This window comes from Cyanistes caeruleus, chromosome 3 (genome assembly GCF_971803275.1).
Source record: "Cyanistes caeruleus chromosome 3, bCyaCae1.hap1.1, whole genome shotgun sequence".
In the NCBI taxonomy this organism is placed as follows: Eukaryota; Metazoa; Chordata; class Aves; order Passeriformes; family Paridae; genus Cyanistes; species Cyanistes caeruleus.
Window position 1 is genome coordinate 51124187 of NC_141703.1, and position 25146 is coordinate 51149332.

The 25146-nt window shown below is 35.3% G+C and overlaps 1 protein-coding gene across 8 annotated transcripts in view; it reads left to right on the forward strand.

Moving 5' to 3' along the window:
- Window positions 1-23344, forward strand: part of DACH1 (dachshund family transcription factor 1) — a 353868-nt gene extending 330524 nt beyond the window's left edge. For all 8 annotated transcript variants that reach the window (XM_086881091.1, XM_086881089.1, XM_086881093.1 and 5 more), the window contains one exon: window positions 20558-23344. Coding sequence is in view for 4 of the 8 variants with exons in the window: in XM_086881089.1 (XP_086737215.1) it covers window positions 20558-20595 (38 nt within the window). In the remaining 4 variants the exon portion in view is untranslated. The remainder of the gene's footprint in view (window positions 1-20557) is intronic.
- Window positions 23345-25146: the final 1802 nt, after the last annotated feature.

A 25146-nucleotide genomic window follows, 5' to 3' on the forward strand; every position in this document is an offset into this window, starting at 1 on the left:
ATTATTCATGGGAAAACACTAATTTTTTAAATCTACAAAAATTATCTGGTCCAAAATTAGTTTGTTAAATTTTGGTTATTTATTTTCAGAGGGAACTTAGTCTATTATAAGGTTTCTGCATGAATATAATTTTTAGTAAATAGATACTTATTTTTTATTTGTGCTACTGATTCCAATTTGCAGCCTTGTGGCTGTCTCAGATAAATTGTTTTGAGCTATGCCAGGAGTAACTGGAAATCTACTAGAAATTTTTTCATTGTAATATCTGAACAACTTTGCAGTCTTTAATGGATTTAGTCTTCACATCAGGAAATAGTCCTGTGATGCAGAACAAAGCAATTATCTTTATATATAGAGGGGCTAAGAAGCTTGATCATGGATATATCAGAAATCTGTGGTATATTAGAGACTGAGCCTAAATCTTGCAAGAGCTAAAGATCTTATTCTGCCCTTCATGTTTTGCCCTCCCTTTTATATATTCTGTCATGCTTTCTCATTGTACAGACATATGGAAAACTAGATGGAATTTACCAACTTGAATATCAGTGACAGGATTTATGTCCCAAAACTCCATGCTAACAGAATACATGGAGCACATCATCTGTGCCTGCTCTGCACTTGCTCAGACTGATGGCTAACCTCTGTGAATATCAGGGTAATGACAAAGTGCACTTGGTATAAGTATTTTCAAGCTTTTTCTTTGTTAAACAAAGATTTGAAAATACAACAACATATACTGCCTAGCATTCTTTGATTATTACACGGTTTTATATGAGTGCTACTCACATACAAAATTGACCTTGTGTATTCATCTTTTGTAAAAAAAGACGTGACATAAATTCTAGATTTTGATACTTCTACATAAATATAACCAGTTTGATTAAAACACCTTGCATAAAGACATTTCAAAGGTTTGAGGCTGCAGTAGAGGATTTTTTAATGAGTATAGGTTCTGTCAGCTTCCTAACTCAAAGTTCCACTGAAATTTTTTTCTTCAGCTTTCTTGTGTACACACAGGCTCCTGCTATATACCTGCTATACTTCTACTCACAAAAGTGAAGACCAGAATGAGCTTTTTGTGCTTCAGGAACTGAAAGCATATGTGCATTTCTACCCTGTCCTTTTAATGTTTCAGTCAAAATACAAAGAAAATGTAACATTTAATAAAACCTGAGTCATCAAGTGCAAATCTGTCCACAAGCATGTTATGGCAACAGCAGTGTTTTCTGTGAAAAAATACTTTACCTCTCTTTACTAAGAGGTAAACTGATTTCTTGCCTGCAGTGGGCAAGAGTATTCATTAAATCTTTTGTTGAGATCATCCTTACTATGTCTCCTACAACAGTATTGAAATTATTGTCCCATTCATGACCAGGTAAACTAAGGTTATTGAAGAAATGTAATCAAATTATGTCAGTTCCCTTAAAACTTTACACAAGTATCGGGGAGAGATGATGACTATGAGATGTTAGTGACTGTGCTGGTAAAGGCTTTGATTTATATGGGAAGTTATATATGTCCAAGAACCAGTATTCTCATTATGTTATGGATTCAGGCAGCGTTCCTGATCTCAGGCCTCTCTGTCAGAATCATCTGCAAATCCAGACTTCAGACCTGAAGGGTTGCAGTGAGTTCATCTTGTAAGCATTGCATGAGGGTCTATGGACAGCATTATGAGGATGCTTATTTGAAAGTATCACTTCAATTTGAAGCATTTTGATGAGGAGTAATGCACAAGGTGAATGGTAAGGAAAGCCTTTCAAGTACTGTGTTTCTACTTGTTAAAAGGGAAGAGCCAGGGAAGGAATTAGAAGAGAGTGACAATTCAAAGAAGCAGACTAGGAAAATATTTTTGCCGTACAAATTTGTTTATACAACTGAGACAGAAACTTTAGTAGGTGAGATATGAGGAGAAACATCATGTGAATTTATAGCTAGAAAGAGGGATAGGAGAATGAGGGGCAAAGACTTTTTATAAGAATAAATTTAGACACTGTGTTGTAATGAAGAGTCAGAAGTTACAAACAAACAGGACACCTTGATTTTGAACTTTACTGACAGAGAAGATTAAAAGAGTAGTTCATAGTAACTAAGAGTAGTAGTAGTGGGGAAGATGAGGAGGAATCTGAAGGGATGAATGATTAACAGCTCTGTTTTCTCAGACTAAGATTGTCAGAGCAGCGACACATGCACACAGAGGATCAGAAAAGCAGACTGAGGTTTTATGTCAGACAGAAAGGAACAGATCTGGAGTACAAAGGGCTGTGTCAATTGTCAGCATGGATATGGTGACTGAATTTCAGTTTATGGATTACTCTACTCAGATAAAGTAAAGACAGAGAGACAATGAGGGGAAGATTGTAGCCCTCAGAAATTGAAACAGGAAGTTGAGGAAGAAGCAAAAAATGTCAAACTGAGAAAGATGTTAGCAATTTGCGGGGAGAGTTAGAAGATCAAAGGGAGAACGGTATTTGAATGCCAAAATCTTTTTAGGAAATGCTAGTCTAGAATCTACCCTATATGGTATGAGGTGTTAGTTCTAATATTTGTTTGTATAGAAGTCATTAACACAGACACATTTAATAAAAGTTTCAAAAAACCAGCTGACTAGCAACTAGAATTGATGGTCAAGGGAGAAGGCACTAACCAGCATTTTGCAAGAATCGTGTTCAGTCATCTGTATTTGACACATTCTTAGCATATTAGGAACGTGGACATATTATATCCATGTTGTTAAGCAATAGGTAGCTATAGAAAGGTTTCATAGATTTTAACTTTTTATCAGTAATGTCCCTAAAGGTATTAGGATTTTATGATGAATTAATGCAGTGTGACTTCTAGAAACTTTATTGAGTAATTTTGCTAAGCCCCTGTGGTAGTTGCACTTTAAGGATTTTGTTAATTGCAGTAATCAGCTTTCAAAAAAATGTTACCACATGGTCACATTTTCTCTCCTGGTATTTAAAGAGAAAAATCTCTATTTGTGTGAGATGCTATAGATTTGCCACCTGACTGAAATAAGAAATTAATAATACCAAGTCATTGCACTTTAATATCTGATTCTAGATAAAAGGTGTGTAGACAGCAAAACTTTGAAAGGAAGGTGGCCTTCAGTTGGAACTCGGTAAACCTGCAGGGCAGGGAGAAGTTAATATGTTGAAGAGTCCACATAGTCTTCTATTAGCTTTAATCCTGCAACAAGCTAAGAAGTATAGAGTGTAAGTGAGCAGATGTTCTTAACAGCCTTCTAGCAGCCTGTTTTTGTAAAGAGTGCCAGCTAGTGATGTTAACTGCTTGTGGAAAACTGGCTTTTTATTGGTGTAAGTGTAAAGGAGAGCAAGTGAAAATCCACCTCTATGTACTTTGTAAAATGCATGTATGTATAGTCATGTTATGGAAAAAGAAAATTATGTTATTGGATTTGGAGAGGATATCGTAACTCTTTTGCTAGAGCAAACATTTTACTAAAGGAGCTTAAGCTGCAGAAAAAACACATTATACCTTGGGTATTGCATGTAATAAAATATGATTTAAATGAAAGATATTGAAATAAAAGTTTCAATTTAGGAACTTGAGTGTATTGTTGTGAAAAGCCTAGTCAGTTATTTTTATAGCTTCTTCTTTTCACAGGAGGAAGTGTAGGGATTCCTCACGCTTTATGCAAGTACACTAGGTTTTAGATAGCAGGATCAGGTCTACAATTTGCCTTTCTTAAAACCTACAGTAGAAAAAATGAAAATAAATGCCACAACCATACAAACTACAAAGGTGAAAAAATGCTGTATCCTGCATTTTCCTACCTCCTGTGGCTAGGGACAGAATGCAGACATGCCACAATAATGTTTTTTATTTCTACTGTTCAAACCATATTAATGAGAACATCATTTTGGAGAACTAATTATTTCTATTTGTCTTGTGTCACACTTTCTAATTCCCCTATATTAGCACAGCCAAAGCAAATTAATTGCTTTTCCAGCAGTTGAACCTTGTCCAAGAATGAGCTCACATTCCCTTCCAGTTTTGCAGTTTCTAGGAGTGCATTGTGTCAAAAATTTCTCTTGATACTAAACATAGCCCAGAGAATATCTGTGCAGATTTCTGTTGCTGCTCACTTGATGAAATTTATAAGTTTAAGTGACCCACTAGGAAAGATAAAGTTCTTAGCTGCAAGATTATACATCAAAACAGTTAAAGTGAAATTAAAATTAAATGAATGAATCTCACTGAAGCAAAAAAAGCAGTAATTAATGGTTCCCTTAATTGTCTTCATAAAATATTTGCATGGGTCTAATTTGCATAATTTGCATGTATTAATTAATCTTTCAAAGGAATTTTGTGCTGAGAGAAGCCAAAAAATCTCTTTGTTTTATTTAACATCTAATGAAATATTTATCTTCGTTAATGAACTTCTCATCTTCATTAAAATAAAAATTGCACAAGTTTGTATGTTTTAAATGTTTTTATAATTGAAGTATACAAAAAAAAAATCTCTTCAGACCTACAGTATCTGAAAAACAAACACATTATTGCACATTCTGTGTCATTTTGACTACAGCAACATTTAAATTTGGAGAAACTCCATTTCCTGTACCAAAAGTTTTCAAGGGTTTTAAAATTATTTCAGTTTTATCTTAATTGATGATAATTTTTGTTCTTTATACTTCGTAAATAGGGATGACAAAGTAAACATTTTGGTATTTTTGTTATTGTCAACCTGTGATACCTCAGAAATCTTTTGGAACAGATATTATGCATAGAAATAATAGAGACTAGCATCATAGGTTGGAGCTTAAAATAGTGCAGGATTTTATACATTATATGGGCTTAGTTTATTTTCTAGTAGACTAACAGTTGTGGAGAAAACATTTTGTGCATTACTGCCTGGTGTTTAATGATTGGAGTAAGACTGATGAATGTAAGTTAGAAAGGACAGCCTTAGCTGCAATGATCAGCAACTTTGAGACAGTATCCAGAATAGCCAGACATGCAGATTGAGAATATGCAGTGAGAAAAAAAAAATTAAAAAAAAAATCATCAGTACTGAAGTTTTGTGCAGAATTTCAATATAGTACTGCAAGGAGATGAGAAGAAATTAAGAGCTATTTCTGTAAAAAAATATAAAAGGACAATGATTGGGTGTTTTGGGAAAAAGGTGAAGACTATTATTTTAAAATGAGGGCCAACTAAAATCCCAAAGTAAACTATCAGCTAGTTAATATTGCTGGAAATATTCTGTGGACAAAGAAGAAAGAGTATGGTTAAACTAGTGTCTATACAGAATGTTAAAATGTGCATAGTAAGACAGGTGAAAAGGAGTTTGGTTCACTTCAAGGATGAGTGCAATATTATTGGAATAATGAAAATATACTTGAAATAAGGAAATGATTGGGGGTTTATAATTTACAAGAAATTATATTTGCACAGTGAAAAAGCACAATGGGATTTTTACTCATTTTCAATATGCCTGCATTTGCTTAAATCCCTGACCAAGTTTATTAGTGTGCTTGCATTCACTTTAGACATGCAATACCTGAGAAAGCCAGGCCTGCAGAGACCAAAAAGTAGGTGCTATTTAAGAGTGCTTCAGAATTTAATAAACAGGATGTTTAAGCTATCAAGATGGTATACAGAGTCATATATTCTTTACTGCATTAGCCTATAATTTTTTCAACTGATAAGATAGAGTGGGACTTTGCTGATACCATAATGGCAGTATAGATATTGCTCTGTGTTATGAAGGTGTGGAATAGCTGCTGAGGCAATGTAATTATCTATAAAATACCCAAACAATATCAGTGGGAGGGATGTGTTCCACTTCACACATTTGTGGGGTAGATGTCTTTATCTGAGCTATTTGGCTGGACTCCTATTAAAGTCAATGAAGAGTAATAGACACATTTCTCCCTTTGAAGAAAATGAATCACGACTTCCAAGTTTCTTCATTGATTGTAAAGAGAGTTTGCTAAACCAGCTCAAATGCAGCTACGTACAGTGCAGGTGTCTGAAGTTAATGTGATGAATTTCATGTGTTGTGTATTTATTTTCCTTTTTGCTTGCCTCAGAATTCCAGCATCACTTGTGACAGTAATCACACTACGAGCAGCTGCACTTCAGTCACTTCTTGTAACTACTGATGTTAGAAATGGGTAATTTTGCATCAGTTCTGGAAAACTTGACAATTCCAAGCTTTACAATTCCTTTTCTGTTTCATATGATCCTGAATAGTTTAGAAGTTGCATTAAGCATGACTCTCAAATGTAGAAAAGAGAACTTTAATTCTGCATTAAAAGCTTTGCAGCATTTGTTTCATTTGAATGCTGCCACACAAGGCACAAGGAATGAAAGAAGTCAGAGAAGCATTCTGAAAACTCTGAAAAAAGAAAAAAAGCAGCCATAAATTGAGACAGAAAAAGAGGTAGATGGACATATTACAGAACTCTAGAAGGGAAAATAGTATCATATTACTCATACAGTTGCATTATATTACTGTAACTTTATCACTATAACTGTACTGATTTGTTAGTTTTGGTCAACTAGTTAACATTTTGCCCTTTAAATGTAGTTATGCTTGTAAACAAGACATGGGCTGGGATTAACTTGACGTAGTGTAGAAGTCTTCAATGTGGACATCTACATCTGTGCTTCTTGCCCTTGACCCTGGAGAGAGTGGAAAGAAATATCTGTAGTAGAGTTCATCCCATTATAAATAATAATTAGAGTACCCCAGCATAGACTACTACAAATTTAGTAAGCTCAGGCATATTCCAGAAAAGCTGGATTCAGTTTCTGGAGGTGAGAAAGCAATTTCTTTGGAGGTTGTTGTTGTTTGTAGTGTATGGAGTTTTTTCCCATACAATAAATCCATTTTAAAGCAAGGGTTGTAATTATACTCCAAGATTGTCTAATTGCAAAGAATTGATGTAGCATTTGACACAGTTACAAAAGTATATGCTAAGGAGTCACTGTTTTACCCATTTTACATTTTTCAGCAAAGAATTGAGTGGATAATATTGATTTCAGAATTTAAATGGTACCATTTGCTGGGGTGGCTTGTATACTTTACATCTGATGTTTTGCCCTTGAATGGCAAAGAAATACCTCATTTTGCATGCTTCCAGGCATTTTTAACCAATGCCTTAAGCCAAAACCAAGTTTTCATGCATAAAGAAAGAAATAATATCTACTGATTTCTTGATGGCAGCACCGATGCTTTGGTGTCACGCAAGGGTGTTGTGAAACTTAATTAATATTTGTAAAGTATTCTGGATCTTGGATGAAAGGCACAGTAGAAGTTCAGTTATGTTATTAACTTCTGCTTTTATATTTTCTTTGGTGACGGATCAGAGTCCTAAGCATTAAAAAGTGGCAAAGAGAGGCGATGCAAGATACGGCAATTTACAACTATTATCAGCTAATTATAGTTAGTTTCAAATCTTGTACAGGGAAATAGCTGGAGAAATATTTTATGGGATTTAGCAAACTAATACTTGATAGCCTGAATTTTGTGTAAATGTACCTTACCTGAATCATCATATGAGAAAAAATTTAATAGATTGACTTACCTTAATTATTCTGCATTAGATCAGAAATGCTATATTAATGAGTGACAGCATTTTGGTGTAGTACAGGACAGTCTCTCTTTTATAATCCTAAGATAACTGAGGGGTCAGAAATCCTGTTAAGGAGAATGAGAGTTCAACATTCACTTAAAATATTGAAGAGGCAGAAAAGAAGTTAGACTTAAAATGTAAATAAAACTACTGTGAGATGTTATCAGGCAGGCAGCCCTTTGTGCAGTGTTAAGAAGGCAATCATCTTCCTAAAATATCACTCCAACTTAATTGCTCTATTTTGTCAGTTGGAGAGAAAAAGAAAAAAAGAAAAGATAATTTTACCATCAATAAAGCAAAATTAACTTTAACTAGCTAAGGGTCTGATGGCTTAATTTAAAACTGACCAAGGATTTTAGGTTCTCTCCTTTCCCTCTTTGGCAGTAATATTAAAAAAAAAGAGGCATTTTTGTATCCTTGAGAAATAGGAAATATTTATAATACTATATTTTAAGATAAACAAATTTTAATATGTAATATTCATATAAATTTTATCATGTAAACCAGAAAAGCAAGAAATTACTGTTTTAAATTTACTGTAATTCTAAAAATAGTGTTTTCTCACAGTGGTTATTTTTACATTGATATGATTAAGAATACAATAAAACAATTTAACCTTTGTGTAATTCATGAATTTGGCTTTTCCATGGATTTGATGTGGAATCTGACATCTCTATTAGTATCTCAAGTTCCTGTGAAATTAAAAAAAAAAAATAAATCAGCTATGAAAAGGAAGTATAAAGGAAGTGAAACTAAAATTAACACATTTGGAAGGACTACTTAGCCAGCATCACATTCTATCTAAGCTAAAATTTGCTGTCAGCATACATCTATAATAAGTATTCTTCCAGTGAACTGCCAGCTGGCTTGTAAAGAGGAAAATATATTCTATAGAATAGACTGCTAGCTTTAAAAAGAAATATTTTGCTTTTGCTCATTGTAGGGTTCCGTAACACCTGAAGGACATCCTGGGAGACAGCAGCATATATAATGATAATGTGATGTCATTTTGTTTTTCCTAGTTGAGAAACACAAAGTGTGTACCAGTAATGGTAAAAACATTTTTTCTATTATATTCTTGTCAGCCTTATTTTTTAAAAGTGATGCAGCCTCTAATAGCTTAGGAAAAGCAGCAATAGCATAATAGTGTGTTTTGTCATGGATGTTAGAAAGGATGGATCGCAACGTGCTACAGCTGGCCTTGGAAAAAAAGTGTTCTGAAGGCAGGACCAAAAAATTTACAGTGCTGCTTTATGTGCATGAAATTAGAATGTGGATTGTTGAAAATATACAATGCTGTATTAGATAATTCAAGTTTTGACTTGTTTATTTTGTCTATGTGTTGATTCTGCAGATTTTGCCTGTGACAAACTGTCGGTGCAACCATTGCATTAAAAGACATGTATTTTTCATGATATTGTTTCATACTGCAATATGCGGGCTACAACTCCTTTCAAGTAATCAAGCTATATTGAATACAAACATAAAGTAAAAAGCAGCAATAATTTGCTTTCATTTTTAGCTTTATACTCTGACTCAAAGATATACATTCTTAGCCATTGGAGAGAGAACAGTATCTTTGCACATTGCTGAATTGGACATAAAATACTGTGGCTGGATCAGACTCCTTGGCTTCACTGGAAATACTGGAAGCGTCATAAAAGTAGTACACTGACTGGAGGATCAGTTCCATTTTCAACCTTGCCATCGAATTTGTTATGACAATCACAGTCACTTTTGCTGCAGTAACTAAGCCATCCGATGCAATCTGGTTCCCAATGCTAAAATATTGAAAGGCCAAAACACATAAAACATACAATATCAGTTTTATTCCAGTTCCAAATGGGCAATAGTTCCAGAGCTTGATCTGAAATGTTCAGTGCATAGAAGAATCCTCATTTTATAAGGTTTCCCTCTTTTTTTCACCTTTTTTTTTCATATTCTTGCAAAACCATTGACTCCTTAGATTTTCCAGCTAAAAATAACTTTATAGCCAAAAGTATTTTACCAGGTCAGATATTCAATAAATGCACTCAGGATATACTCAGTTTTTGCCTCTTTTTCTACTGAAGTAGCATAGCATTAGGGATAGTACTAGATGGGCTTTAAAAATCTGCATTTTCAGATTCTCATATCACAATTATATTCATAAAGATAATTTATTATATCCATCATCCTGGGAGACTACTCAGAGCTGAGTTTCTGCAAAAGAGTTGTTTTTTGTCTCATTATTATTTAATGTATATACAAAGAATGATCGGATGCTCTTCTGTGATAAGCAAGTCAGTTAATTTTATGTGGACTATATTCCTTGTTTTATACTAGTAGCCTGTTCTGAAATTATTCAAGTCTAAGTTCACCTTGAGCATGGGTAACTAGCGTCTTAAACACTTTCCCAGGGAATGTCCTGCAAGTGATTTGTACAATGCCCTTAGTGAGTTGCTACTGACAAGAAACAGTGTAAGTGGAAAGCTGGGGGAGATGGGAAGAAGGAGGGAGATGGGTGGGGAAGAGTAAAAGCAACCATGAAGTAACATTTTTCATTTTCTCTGTCTTGAGAAAATCACACTTTGAAGCAAGAAAATGTTACACTTCAGATATTTTGCACTGCTCATTGCTTCTGACTCCAAGGTAGTCACTTGATCCCAAAGTCATTGGTTAGGACTGCTCTGTGGTTTAATTTAGCCATTCTCTTTTCTCTTGCTTACTTTTTGATGATGAACCATGGTGTTAAGTTCTCTCTGGGAAAGCATGCTGCTTCCATATGGTCTGGGATTTCTGTAGTGGGGTGCATCCAGGACACAGTCTGTCATGACATGCTGTTTTTTCTGAGGAATCTCTACTGGCAAAGACACAGAATGGTGCCAAATTCAAACCACCTGGCCCTAAGGCTAATTGAGTTTTTCCTGGGAGGGTAGAATAATCATTTTGAAGTACCTATCTGAAATTATGTTACCACTGAGAGGGAATGGGGAAGATTGGCTTGTCACTACAGTACTTGAATGCATCTATGAAGATATATTCAAGATGGAAGTTTACAATTAGTTTGGGGAACTAGTTTGAGCTCTAAATTGAAAAGCAACATACCTGGGCTAGCATTAGCACTTGCCACAGAAGCAGAGTTCACTCATAATCTAAAATGTTGGTAGTTTTCATTCTGGAAAAGAACAAAGGCATTTTGCTGAATTATTGCTTCATAGCTATCTACTGGGTTAGACCCCATTTACATGTTTCAGCTTGAAGTCTTCCACAGAATTAACATGAGCTGATTTTGTTTTCAGTTTTATGTTATGCTACTCATGCTAAACCCTGAGAACTTCATTAAGATCTATGTCTATTTCTGTGTGCTGGAAGGATTATGTGTGACTTCAGAGCTCATTTCCTTGGGCATGACTTCTGGTTTGATTTTCTTTTTCCTCTTGTTCTGGAGCTGCATGGCACTGCTTGGTGCCATAAACTTGCTTCCATACAAAATACCTAAAAGCAGTGAGATTAAGTTACTCATGTTTTGACATCCCATGCATCCTTAATAGATTTTCCATAAGCTTGCTGCTGTGCAATTTATCTATTTTACAGCTTCATTCCTTCCTGTTCTGCATGTGACTATTTCTTCATGTTTTGCGTTGGGCGTTTTAGCACACAAATGAGAACAAGGGTGGTTGTGTATTAAAGTGGGGTGCTAATGTGATACTGACACTAAAAAAGGATTCCACATATTCCAGAATTATGTATGCAGACTCATACAGCTTTCTTTAAGTGGCCTCTATTTTCCAGTAAACTTTGCAGCAGTGCAAGCGTCATCTCAGTTACATACTCTTGTATTAACTGTGGTGTTTAATCTAAAAACAACAAAACACTAGTCTGCCTTTTAGTTACTTGGACAACATGAAATTCAAATTACTTGTTTAGAAGAGATGTGTTTAGAAGAGTGAGGTGGGTTTATGATTCTGTGAACCAGAAGAGGTGCTCTGCGTAGGAGTAGGTATTAGATCTAAGTCTTTTCTTGTGTTTTGAAAAGTAATGGAGGTAAAGCTCTAGAAAAGATAATACTTTAGAAAAGCTCATCTTCATAAATTATTTATATCTGCTGAAAGAAATGAACATCACACTGTCTGTTGATGGAGAGTATTAACTGTGGCCACAACTATTCCTAGCAAAAAAATGATGACCCGTGTTATTTTTTCAGAATTGCATAAAAGATCTTTATTATTCATATTTTATTATGGAATCTGTAGTTGTATACACCTGTATCCTGCCTATTGTATCAGCTTCTAGTTGAGTGATGGATAAGATTTGACTGCATTTCCTGAACTTCTCTGCGTGTTTATGGAGGGTTGTTTTAAAGAAATACTGACTTACATAGATATTTACTGTAATTCAAGAAAAACTGCTGGAAGCTCCAACAAACACTGATCTACTGTATTTTGTTTCAATTTCATTTTACGACCACTTTTTCTCTCCAGAAAAGAAAAGTAATTATTTTTTTAAGCCTGTTTTAAGCTTAACTGTATGTTGATATCTTGTATGTAAGATTACTTTGATGATGATGATGTTTAGTAAAAAAAAGTTTTCATATGAGCAAGGCACAAAAAAGGAGACAAAATGGAGAGAAGTGAAAGAAGACAGATCACACTAAAAGGATAAGTAGTAAATTCTGTTTCCATCTAGACTTTACAAAAAAACACCAAAACAAAACAAAGGGAAAGAAGGTGCCAGTCAGAAACTATGTTCCAATATTCAATTCTTTATCAATTTTATGCTATCAGATACAAGGTTGCTTGCTGATATTAAAAAAAAAAAAAAAAAAGTTGTTTATGTTTCTGAAAATACAGTAACAAATAAAGCCCACCATTTTGTAGAACTTGAAACTGTTTTATGCAGGACAGATTGTTCAGCACCAAAATTATCCACACTGTGATACAAACAGCACTGAACACAATGAGCTGTGGAAGCTCACAAGCTGATTGTATTTAGCTGTGACTTCATCCTTTAATAACTTTTCCACATGATTCTTCAGTTGAAAGGGTTTTGTTCTGTTTTGTGTCTCTGTTGTTGTTGTTTATCATTACTCATTTTTTCTTTTTTTTTACCAACATGAAGTGACACAGTACAATGCCTTAGTGACTCAGGTTCAGTGCTTGTAAGTAATCAGTTCTGTTGCCTTTTTTTGATATGGCTTCTTCTGTTTCTACAAATAGAAAAAGGGTTGCTAAGTTAGTGAAGCAACAGGAAAAGACAGAATGATTTTTTTCAAAAAAATCTATTTATTTTAAACAATTTCTCACCTTACTAGTTCAGTTTTTTCAGTCCTCAAAATGGCCAGTTTTATGCATTCTATATGATCTTCATATAATAGAAGGTGACATATTCAGGTACTCCTCTGCTTTGTTAGTTTACTAAAGACCAGATTGCTGACCTTTCGCTTACTCCCACAGTAAAATTGGAGTAATGGAAATATGTATGAATGATTAAAACACATGGTAAAATCACTGATAGAAGATAATTCAATGTTTGGAAATAATTGTGAAAAAAGGTGTTTAGATGCTCTTTTTTACACACCCATGGTTTAGTTTTATGTCTTAAATTACAATTAAAATCTCCAACGTATAAATTGCTATTTTAAAAAGAAACACATGGACGTCTCAGTTTCCTGCATATTTGCACTGAGTATTAACACAAATATATTTGTACATGAATGTTAAGTAGAGAAATGAAAGGTGTATGATTAATAACAATATGCAAATTTGAAACTAATTTATTGGTGTTACACAAAGGGCAAACTGGGATAGTGTTTGGCCAAATATGTTTACATACTTCATATTTGCATGCGTTTAATGAACATGCAGTGTGAAATCACCCATCTTTGCATAAAAACTGGATGAGCACTTTTTTTAAAGAACAAATTGCTTGAGTTTCAAAGCCTCAATGGTTGAGCCAGCTTTCCTGCATCTCCTGTGCTCTGCTAGGGAAGATGGCAGGGGATCCATCCATGTTCCCCAATACATGATCTACTTGTGCTGCCAGTAACAATGTCAGCTCAGTATATATCCCTCTGTCCCTCCTTTTCAGTGTTGAGTTGTAAAACCTCACAGTTCTAATTAACTCTAGACACTGGGAGGAATTATTTCCCCTGACAATGTACTGGTTTGCACTTTTTTAAGAATACTATGAAAAGTTATGTACAGTTGATTCCATGACTGAATTTTAAAAAATCCTGGCCTTCTTGTTTCACATTCTGCAAACTGGAAAAGATTCAAGTTCACCATAAATTATTTTCCCATGATTAAAAAGTTAGAGTCCCATTTTTATCTTCCATCTTCGGTGGAAAATAAATCCTCTTGTGTCTTAATTTGGAATGAAATATATGAAGAGTATACAAAAATATATTTCCTCCTTAATTAGTTGTTTCCTTTAAGTTTTTTTTGAGGAAGGGTTACAACTTGACTAAGATCCCTTCCATCTGCCACAATATGCTTGCTTTTATTTTGACTTCCCATTGCTGTCTTATCAAATATCACATGAATCATTACCATTTGTTTGCCATCCCTTTCTTTTGTTTTGTTTCTCTTCCTCCAAATAATTAAAACATCAACTTGAATGAAAGGTTAGAAGTACACTGTGATTCACATTTGCCCCATCTTATTAAAACAAATAAACCAACCAGTAATATAATTTTAATGTGCTTGAGCTATGGTATGCAGATGCTTTTATCAGCTCTGGGCTGAAGAGGTTGTGTGCATTCGGGCATGCACGTACAACTGTTCTTTGAAAGGGACAAACCTCATTAAGATTACAGGTGCCTGGAAATAACTTCTGAGAAAATAGCTACCATTTTCAATAAAGCTACTTCCTAACAGGAAATGCAATTTATTATGTTACTTAGCACAAGTGAGCAGCTTTGCTTTGATTTAGATATGAGTAGCCCCATTTAAGGTCACAAATATTTTATTTCTTTTAAGCTGAAGTTAGCAGTTTTTAATGGTTGGAGGATCTGGCAACAGTATACTCAGTTTCACTATGAAGCATCTGCTGCCTTTAGGGGCACATGGGCTAGTCCTGGGGATTTTCTGTTGTAACATGTGACTTTAGAAGAGGACCCTGAGCTCAGGTCAGCTCAGTCACCAGCCATAGAGAGGACAGAGGATTCAAATGGATTTTTATGAGTGAAGAACCTTTTATTTCCATTAAATACATATGCATGTATGGTTTTATTTGGTTGCTGTTGTTTTTTTTTGTTATTTGTGCTAATATAGTCCTTAGAGGATTCAGCTAACACTGCTATTATCTTCCTAAGGACAAGAAAAGAGACTGAGAAACCATCAGTACATGAACATCTCGGTTACCTAAAATGAAAAGGGAAAAAATCAGAAAGTTTGAAACAGAGAAAAGAAAATCACAGGGGGAAGGGGAAACCAAACTAAAATCACAGAAAATTTCAGAGCCATATTTGGGAATAAAGTTCCTGTCTTTCCAACAAGAGACATCAACCTTTGCTCTTTGAAAGTAGAAAGAGATGAATAGATACACTTCAAATACCCTTAAGACCCATTTTGAGTAAAAATTGGCTTCTATCACTGACCTGTGCATATTTGACAAAAATATATTAACTGAAGTTAGGACTTCTAGCAGCTAAAACTGTGGCTGATTTGATGTAAGGGTTATTGGATCATGGGCTGGGATTTGCTATTCTACAGCTCACAAATTACAATTAAAAAAAAAGGATAAAAAAATTATTCAGACCTTGACATCCTAACTTGCCAAAGCTCAGACTGAGATTTCATATCTTGCAATTCGTTTTCTGAGAAACCTGTCCCTACCCATGTCAGGAGAGTCGTCCTTGGTGATGTTTAAGGTCTATTCTTTAAGGTCCTTGGTGATCTTTAAGGTGATCCAACCCAAAACATTCTATGACCCTGTGATCTTCCTTCTCACAAAATATTTTGTCCTTTTCTTCATAACGTGGACTCTGGGGGTTTCTTTCTTATCAGCTCTTTGTGTGAAACTACTGTATCTTTTTGTCTCTTTGGTCACTTGGTTGGTTGTTTTTAGCTCCTGTCTATATAAAACACTATGCTTTTCCTAAGGAGAATTTACCTCAGTAGGTTTTTGTAAAATAGCAAATGACTGAACTCAGATGTGACAGCACACCTTGGATGTTTATTGCAAATTTTCATAAATGAAACACTGCAGTATTATAGTCATGATGATCACTGTTATTACATTTATTTTTAAAGCAACTCTGAGAATACAAACTAGAATACAATTTTTTGGACGGCAAACAACCCTACTGGGACTTGCACTGAGTGGCAGAAATACCTACATTACCTTCTAATGGATGACTTACTTAGTTTGCAGCTGAAGACAAAACCTAGCATTTCATTGTACATTTTTATCAGTTTATGAGGTTGCATATTAATAGTAATAGTATTTGAGTGGGTTTGTGTTTTTCCCTCTGAAAATGCTGGGCCCACAGAGATACTAACAGCAAGCTGCCCACAGAACACTAAAGTGAATCATTGCCCAGATGACATCTCTGTGGGAATGCATTCCGAGGCATATGATTTGTTTCAGCATTGCAAACTTTTATGTCAGTTCCATTTGTTTGTTTTTTATAACATTGATGACCTTTTAGCTATTTGGGCATGTTCATTTAAAATCCTCAAAATGAATCTTAATTAAAAAGAGTTGAGCTAAAAAAATACTCCCTCACTCAGGGTAGAATTTCTGTCATATCAATCCACAGACAAAAACAAATGATATTTAGGAGTAATGGCATTTTCAGTTTGAGTTACTAGCATGAGCTTGTGTGATCTTGCTGAACACTGCCATTTGCAAAAGAGCAATTAAAACAGATGACAATCTGCTAATCACACACAGTTCTATTTAGAAATTTAGCAGTATTTTTCCCAGTTTGTGTTTTTGCTTGACTTCCTAAGAGTAAAAGTAAGTTTTATGTACTTACATTGTATATAACAGTATGTAAATTTGGGAAACTTCACCACCGATCAACAGTTTTCAGTAGGCTAAAAATATACCCCAGCATTGTAAACATCCTTAGTGAAAGCTCTGTGTGTGTGTTTGTGTAGTATGTGTTTGTATGCATATGTTTGTGTGGCTAAAATATTCCATATTTGTTTTACATAAAATAGTTTTTATGCTGATAGACAAACTCTGCATTTGTTAACAGAAGAAAGTAATGCAATAGGCCTGCGTAGCTGATAAATTAAAGCTGATTGGGAGGCAGAAGGCACAGGCATGCTTGGGATTTAGGATTTAAAAGTAGTGGCATTTTCACATTGGCTTACAAAGGATGAGCTGGCTCGATTTGCTGATCACTTTCATGATTTGTAGGTTTTGTCTGTGATTTTAACCTTGAAATCATTAAAGGCCTATCAGTGGTAATACTCCACTTGTATTCAGATAGGAGCTCTGGCTACACCTAGAGGCGAAGTGATTCTGGTGGCTTTGACAACAACACTGAGAAAGTTCATATCATTTGGAAAGAATCTCAGAACATTAAGAATAGGGAGAGAAATGGCTAGGAACAAGGTAGTAGGAGTCACCAGTGAAAGAGACAGCAGTCAAATATAGGAATTGTATCTGATCACCTCTTTGTGATGCGAGGTTATCGTTCCTCTGCAGAGCTGTGAGTTTTTCTTAGCACAGTTTGAGGCCTTTGAGTTTCTGAAGTGCACTGCTATTCACCTGTTGCTCGTTCTTCGTGAGCTACATGAACTTCACAGCTACAGTTCTGTGACCACTCCCCTGGGGAGCCTGTTACATTCCCATTCCCCCTCTGGGTGAAGAACCTTTTTCTGATATCTAACCTAAGCCTCCCCTGACTTGGCTTTATGCTGTTTGCTCAAGTCACTGGTGATGAGAGTGAAGAGATCAGCTTCTGCCCTTCCACTTTCCCGTGTGAGGAAACTGAAGATTGCAGTGAGGTCTCCCCTCAGTCTCCTCCAGGCTGAAAAGACCCAATGACCTCAGCTGGTCCTCATACAGCTTCAGCACTCCCAACCCTTTATCATCTTCGTTTTCCTCCTTTTGATGCTGATAGTTTAATGTCTTCCTATATTGTGGTGCCCAAAACTGCCCCCAGTACTCGAGGTGAGGCTGCCCCAGTGCAGAGCAGAGTGGGACAATCTCATCCCTTGCCCAGCTGGTGATGCTGTGCCTGATGCACCCCCACGACACACTTGGCCCTCCTGGCTGCCAGGGCACTGCTGGCTCATGTTGAGCTTGCCAGTGACCAGGACCCCCAGGTCCCTTTCCATGGCACTGCTCTCCAGCCTGTTGTTCTCTAGTCTATGCACACGACCAGGATTTCTCCACCCCAGGTGCTGAATCCAGCACTTGCCCTTATTAAACTTCCTATGGTCTGTCTGCTCACCTCTCAGTTGTTGAGGTCTCTGCAAGGCCTCTCTGCCCTCGAGGGAGTCAACGACTCCTCCTAATTTAGTGTCTTTGGCAAACTTAGTATTCTTTCGAGTACTGTGGCCAAGCTGTTAATGAAGATGTTGGAGAGAACTTACACATATAAACAAGTATCCTCTTAGTTTGTAAGGAAAGTGCTTTGTAGAGCTGCCTGTTTCTATTCTTATTCATTGTCTGTGGATACAGAATGCAGGATCTGATAGTGTCTTCTTTTAAAAGTGAAAAACCTCCTATTGATTTCACTGCCAGGTTGGATCCTTAAGCAGGGTAAAATAGAGCTGACTTTTGAAAATGTACTGCTGTTTATCTTTTGTTGGCTGCTACAAGGATTCTGCTTCCTGCAGCTGTATTTTAAATTGAGAATTAGTTTTAATACATATTTTATTTTAAAAGGTAAATGGAGACCTAGTATAATAAAATTAGTTGCCAACTGCAGGTTATCAGAATGTTAGGACATGGGAATTATACATAGCACTCATTAGCAAGTGTGAATTCAGGATAGTCAAAGTGCTGGTATATATGCAGAGTAATACTCCTGCAGAGGTATCTAGACAGCTTTAGTGCTGTAAATGTTTATTGTGTTTATTCAATATGTTTGGGAGAACTGCATGGAAATGTAGCCAGCTAGCTATCCTGTACTTAATGCAGATTTTCTTTGGAGATGGTGGTCCAGGCCTTCAGTTTTACTGAGTTCTATTTCAGAGGCCCCTTCTTTCTCCCCTGAATTCCCATAAGCATTTTGGTTGGTTTTCATGCATCAAATAATAATAAAAAAGTCTTTAAGTTGAGGCCTTACTCAATTCCTTTTTATTTCTCCTCAGTGCCAAAAAAGACTGTAAAGAGCGAAAAGAGAATAGAAATGGTTCTGAGAGGAAGCACTTTTATGTAGTGGGAAAGTTATCATGTACTCTGCCAAAAAAAAAAAAAAAAAAAATAAAGGAAATGGAAAGGTGGGGAGAAAGTAGCAAAAGGGCATATACTGATGAAGTTCACAAAAGAAAACTAGTGGTGGAAAACAAAAAACAAAGGGACATTATATAAGAATCATTTCCACACAGTGATTCTACAGCTTCCCATTTTCCCCAGCCATTCTGAAAGAACTGGAAAGGAGTGTGCAGAAGGTTTTACAGCTGTGTGGTGTGTATGGTGTGTACTTTTGTCTGCTTTCAGCTTAACTTTTCTTTCTTTCAACAATTACAGTAAGTTCATGGAGTGATGCCATATCTTTCAATGATAACTCAGCATTTAAAAAATTTGAACAAATTTGTGCAGGTTTATCTCACACAGGTTATTTGCTTCACTGTATATCTAATTTTTATTGTATATCTAATAAAAAAATTCTATAAATAGATTTGGAATAAAAATGTTAGACTAAGAAAACCAAAACAGGAACTTCTGAAATCTTAGAAATATTCATTGAATTTACTCAGATTTAAATAAGAAGTTCATGCAAACTTTAAGAGCTGAGATACAGCTTGTAGTTGCAAATGCTTATATTCTAAAATATAGTGTTTAGTAATTATGCACTGGGGAGGAATAATTTCTTCATAAAGTGCTTTATTCACATGGGGACAACACTTTCTACCCTACAGGTCAGAAAGCTGAGAAACTTCTCTGTCTGTTTTCTGTATTTTAAAAAAACAATCTTTAAATTCTATCAAAATAGGTGTATATAAGATGTTCATGGCCCAAGTGAAGAAAAAATTGCTTTGTACTTAAAAATTAGGTGAAAATATGTTGTGGCAGTATGTTATCTTCAAATTTTTCTAGATAAACACTTACTGGTTAGGTGGGCTTAGTGTTTCTCATGTTCCCTCACATATCTCACTTAAATATATGCTCCTCACTTGGGTGGAAAAAATGTTGTGAGAAACGTGCTTACATCTTTAACATAGTAATTGTTCAGTTAATCTCATTTATGGGGGGAAGGAGGCTATACTTCACTGATGCCGTTTAAATATCCTATACCGGGTTCTATATAAATAGCTACAAATGTGCACAATGGTTACATTACATGGTATATTTAACAACACAGCTAAATCAGAAAGTATGAGCTATGCCTTTAGTGATGGGAGTACTAATGATTGCATGCAAGAAGATTTTTTTGCTCTGCAACCATGAAGGAAATAATTGCTGTTCAGCACTATTCAGTTACGTTTGCATATCAGTAAAAACACATGCACAGAGGCTCCACCTACATTCCTAGTGCCCTAGCAGTGATATGAGTCCAGCATACATTAAAGCTTCAGAAGTTGTTTCAGTTTTCACAACTTGCAAAGTGCGTGTAATTTTCAACAGAGTTAATTTGACCACTGACAGATGAAATTGCCAAGGTGACATTCAGGTTTTATGATTTTCTTTTATTTTAGACAAAAACACCAGAAGGGACATTTTACAGATTTGTTGCATGACTACTTCCGCTGAGGTTTTAAATCTTGTGGGGTTTTTCCTCTTTTTGATTCATTGAAGATATAAATATATAAAGCAAATGTTTCTCTTTCATATTTTAGATGGAAGACTTTATTTGAAAACTACTGTCATGTATTGAATTTTTCCTGCTGAAAATACGTGTGCTACGGTAAAGAACGTTGCAGTAAGACACTGGCTCATAAGGAGTTCTGTGGAAACAAAATGTTTTCAAACCAACTTCCTCAACTTCATTTATCAATGTTCTTCAAAAATGTAAAGAATTCTGCAAGAGTGTCCTCCTTTGGTTATCTCCTGTGGCTCAACCTGGAGATCTAGAGAATGTTTGTAAATGTACAGTAGCACTGTTCTCACAGCGAAAATCTGCATCTCTGCGCTGGACTATTGTATCCAAAATTGCAGGCGGTCAGAACAAGGCTGAGTATTCCCTTTTTCAAGGAATGCAGACTCTCCTCTGATGATTCTATATTTGAGCACATCCAATGATCCTTCCAGCGGTGTCCAAGTACACTTACAGACTGTTATACCATACCGAAACCAGCAAGACAGCTCAGAAATGAACTTGTAGAGGGCATAAGAGGATTCTTATTTAAAAAAAAAAGGAAAAAAAAAAAAGGTAAAAGAAGAAAAAATTGATACATTCAGTTTTCAAACTATGATCGTGGGTTTTCTTCTAAAGACATTTTTTCCACATGCTTTCCAAGAGACCAACACATATATGTTAGACTACATTAAGTGAAATGGAATTTTGTGTAAGTGAAAAGAAATGCTGAATGTAAACAAACTGTTTTACCATTCACAAAGTCTCTTTTCCTAAAATAAAATTGAAAAAAAAAAACTAATAAAAAGAATAATAGTTTCTCATTGTAAACTGGCAGGGGTTTATGAAATAAAAGACTTTGCTTCTAATCAAAATGTTGGTCACATGTACAGTATATAACACAAATCACACAAGGAAGGTATTATGTATGCAGTAGAAATCTAGAGTTTAGGAAATGAAACTTTTAGATAATATTGTTTTGTCACCCTGTTGGTCAGAAAGACACCTTTCTAGTTTTAACGCATGCAGGCATGTAAATATTTGTCCTGGAGTCACAGTATTACTGAATGAGATCTTAAGCATCTGGTAAGAAGTCAGAATTCTGTATCAGCCACTTTTATTTGTATATTGAGCCCTGGTTAGTGCCCTGACTAGTGCACTTCTAAGAATGGACTGTGGCTGAGCAGCGAGTCAAAATGCCAGAAATATTTTTATATGTTAATGTCATATTACGTCAATGTTGCTAAAAAAAAAAAGCAAACCTAACAAACACTTGATGTATCAGTCCAATTCCACGTAGAACTGAGTGATACAGTTGAAGTCTATTGTCCCTCCCACCTTGTCTTAGGGATGGATGGTTATGTGTTCCTTTCACTGTCTTTATGAAAGCTACAATATGTGTTTTCACCTTTGTGCTGATAACTGGAAGTAAGCTGCAAAACACTGCTTATTACATTACTAAAAATTATGTTCTTTGCTTTGCGTACTTTTGGGTTACCCCTTTAAAGACTGATTTTGTGAATCAGTGCTATTACTGTAAGTTTTGTGATTATGCTTTCTTCATCTAATGTTTTATGCATATAAAATATTATTTATTTCATGGAAACATATCAAAACCTTAAATGTCTAAGATGCCTAACTTAAAGCAAATATTTCTTTAAAAGTAGTTCCGATTGGATATTAATATTATTTTGACAAAAAAAAATCTAATGTTTTGTAAACTCTAGCACTGAGCTTCTATAGTTTGTAGGTCTTCCTTGCAATACTGGTACACGTTTATTTTGTGCAGTTCATATTTACTCCACCACAATCCTTTTTTAACAATAGAAAGATGTATATACAAGTTCACATCACAGTAATTTTTTTAAAGAAATATTGAGCAATATTTTTCATTAAATATTGTTGTCTAATACTTTGTAGTGATGTTGTTTTCTAACCATGATTCTTTCATGATTGTCATAGTTGCTTAAACACACATGGGATTCTGTACTCCAGTTTTTTCATATGCAGTCTTTAAAGGGTTAACAGCTGTAAAGTTAGATGGATTTGTGGCAAGCTTTTGAATCATTCATATCTGAAAGAGAATTAAAAGCCTACAACTGAAATATGTACTAGCATTTACCATTGCTCTGCTCCTTGCATAGAGTCACCTGTAAGTAGGTTTAGTAGTTTTACAGTATATTCTTTCAAGACCTTTGGGAATGCCTCAGTGTTTGGCTTGGTACATAAACAGAAGTGTTTAGGATTAAAGGGGAACCAATTTATGAGCTGGACATTTAGAAAGAATCTTGCTAAAAACTGTAAATATTACAGAACATGAGATGTTACCGTAAATTGAAGTTTCTTGCCCCTCTTTAGTTTTACAAGTTTTGGGTTGGTATTTTGGCTTTGGTTTTTGATTTGGATTTTTTTTTTGTTTTTGTTTTATTTTTGGCATAGATTATGAAGAAAAGTTGTCCTCATGTTATTGTTTATATGCTTTTGTAATCTTAAAGATATTAATGTCTAGTTGTTCTATATTATAACCACATTTGCGCTCTATGCAAGCCCTTGGAACAGAACATACTCATCTTCATGTAGGACCTATGAAAATTGTCTATTTTTATCTATATATTTAAAGTTTTCTAAAAATGAAAAAAGGTTATTACGAATTTTGTTGTACAAAATCTGTACAAAAATCTGTTTTTACATCATAATGCAAGAATTGGAAATTTTTCTATGGTAGCCTAGTTATTTGAGCCTGGTTTCAATGTGAGAACCACGTTTACTGTTATTGTATTTAATTTTCTTTTCTTTTCAACAATCTGCTAATAAAACTGTCTGAAATCTCCCTGTGACTTTATTTACAGTTCATCTTTATTAAATTTTCTGAAATGCATAACATCAGAGGAATATTTACTTTCTAATGGGAGGCATCTAAAAACAACATAAGTCAGCTCTTTGTAATGTGAGGAGAACAATGCTGAATGATTTTATTTAACATGCAACTGCTTCTATCTCTAATATGAATTACTGTGGTGAAAAACATCATAAAAGCACACTCTGTGGTTATTGTTTAACAAGCATATTTTCCATTTTTTTTCTTGCCAGCTAAGCAAACTGCCCCCATCTACATGATTTATTTATGTACATTTCTCAGTTTATGAAGCTGTTATTTGTACCTTTTTCCTTTATATTGTGATATTCCCATGATTCTTATTTCACAAAGCTTTGTGCTGAACAATGTAAAGTGGACACATTGATGGAACAAAACAATATTATTCCTCTAACTACAAAAATGCAGGGGTAATCCTGTTGGTTTTCTCTCAAATCTCCTTCACTTGATAAAATGTGTTTAGAGACACATTTTTTTAACAAACCTCAAGTATTTAAACATTTAAACAGGCATTTGGAGAAAGAAATAGTTCTGGCTTAGCTTATCTTTATGTGGCATTGTGAGAAAAAAAAAAAAAGGTGCCTTTTTACAGTCAAGATTGTTATTTAGGAACAAATTTGGAACTAGGTTTTGCTTACAGAAAATTCAAAAGTTGGAGTGGTATGACTGATTTTGAGTATTCTCCCTTATTGTCCTGCCTTGCCTGGCCTTGGCTTGCCATGTCTTCCCATCCTTTCTCTTCCTTTCTGAACCATACCTCCATAAATGCCTCTGCTTTCATTAGGGGGCAGACCTGTTTGGGACTGCAGAAGAGATTAGCTTTCTCGGATAAACCCATTCCGCTATCCCTGGATGGCCTGGGGACTGCAAGCGTGAGGCTGACAGGCTTCCTGGGTTCCAGCAGCTTGTTGTTGGCTGGCTGATTAGGATTTTGGTTATCTGTACATAGGGCAATCACAATCTCCTTCTGCCTGCATTAAAATATCCTGTATGTCTGAATTAGTAAGGATCCCAGCTACACTGTAGCCAGCTCCCCTGCTATAAACTCTGGCACAGCTAAAGCAGGGTAAAAAGTAAACTCATTAATCTCAGTCGGGCTCATGCTGAAACCCAAATTATCTCTACAGTAACAGACTAGCAGCCTAGCTCTGTGTTTTTAAGCATCCCAGGAAATAGTCTCTCTCAGCAGAAAGGAGCTGTACTCTCTTAAGTTCCACCCTACCTCCATTAATAAATAGCTGCTTCATCTGTGTAAGGTACCTGGCATTTAACAGGTCTGAGGCTGGATAGGCTGAGAGACAGTCAGATGTTGGTACTCCTTGTGACCTAAGTAATACAAAAATATGTCAGAGCTCAGATCAAAATCAAGAAAAGTTTGCCCTAAACATATCTTGACCTAAACTTAGTAGTAGGTTATGGGCAGATCCTGAAGAAATTCAGATTCAGCAGCTAGACATCTATAGCTTTAGGAAAATCCTGTGAGAACTGACAGACTGGAATGCAAATTAATTTTTAATTATTTTTTCGTACATTTGGAGTGGAAAGAGATAGAAGGTTGTGTTTTGATCTGAAAAGTAAACCTCTTTTTTGTTGAAGGTTCTATAAAAGCTTGAAAATTGCTTCATTTGTTACATGGTTACATGTTATTTGACACAAGACTGCAATAAACAAAGACTGAGGCCAAGAATTTCAAGCGTGACTGCTGATTACAGATATTTCCAGTTTTGCTGGCCAAATTTCAGGTATTTTCAATGCCT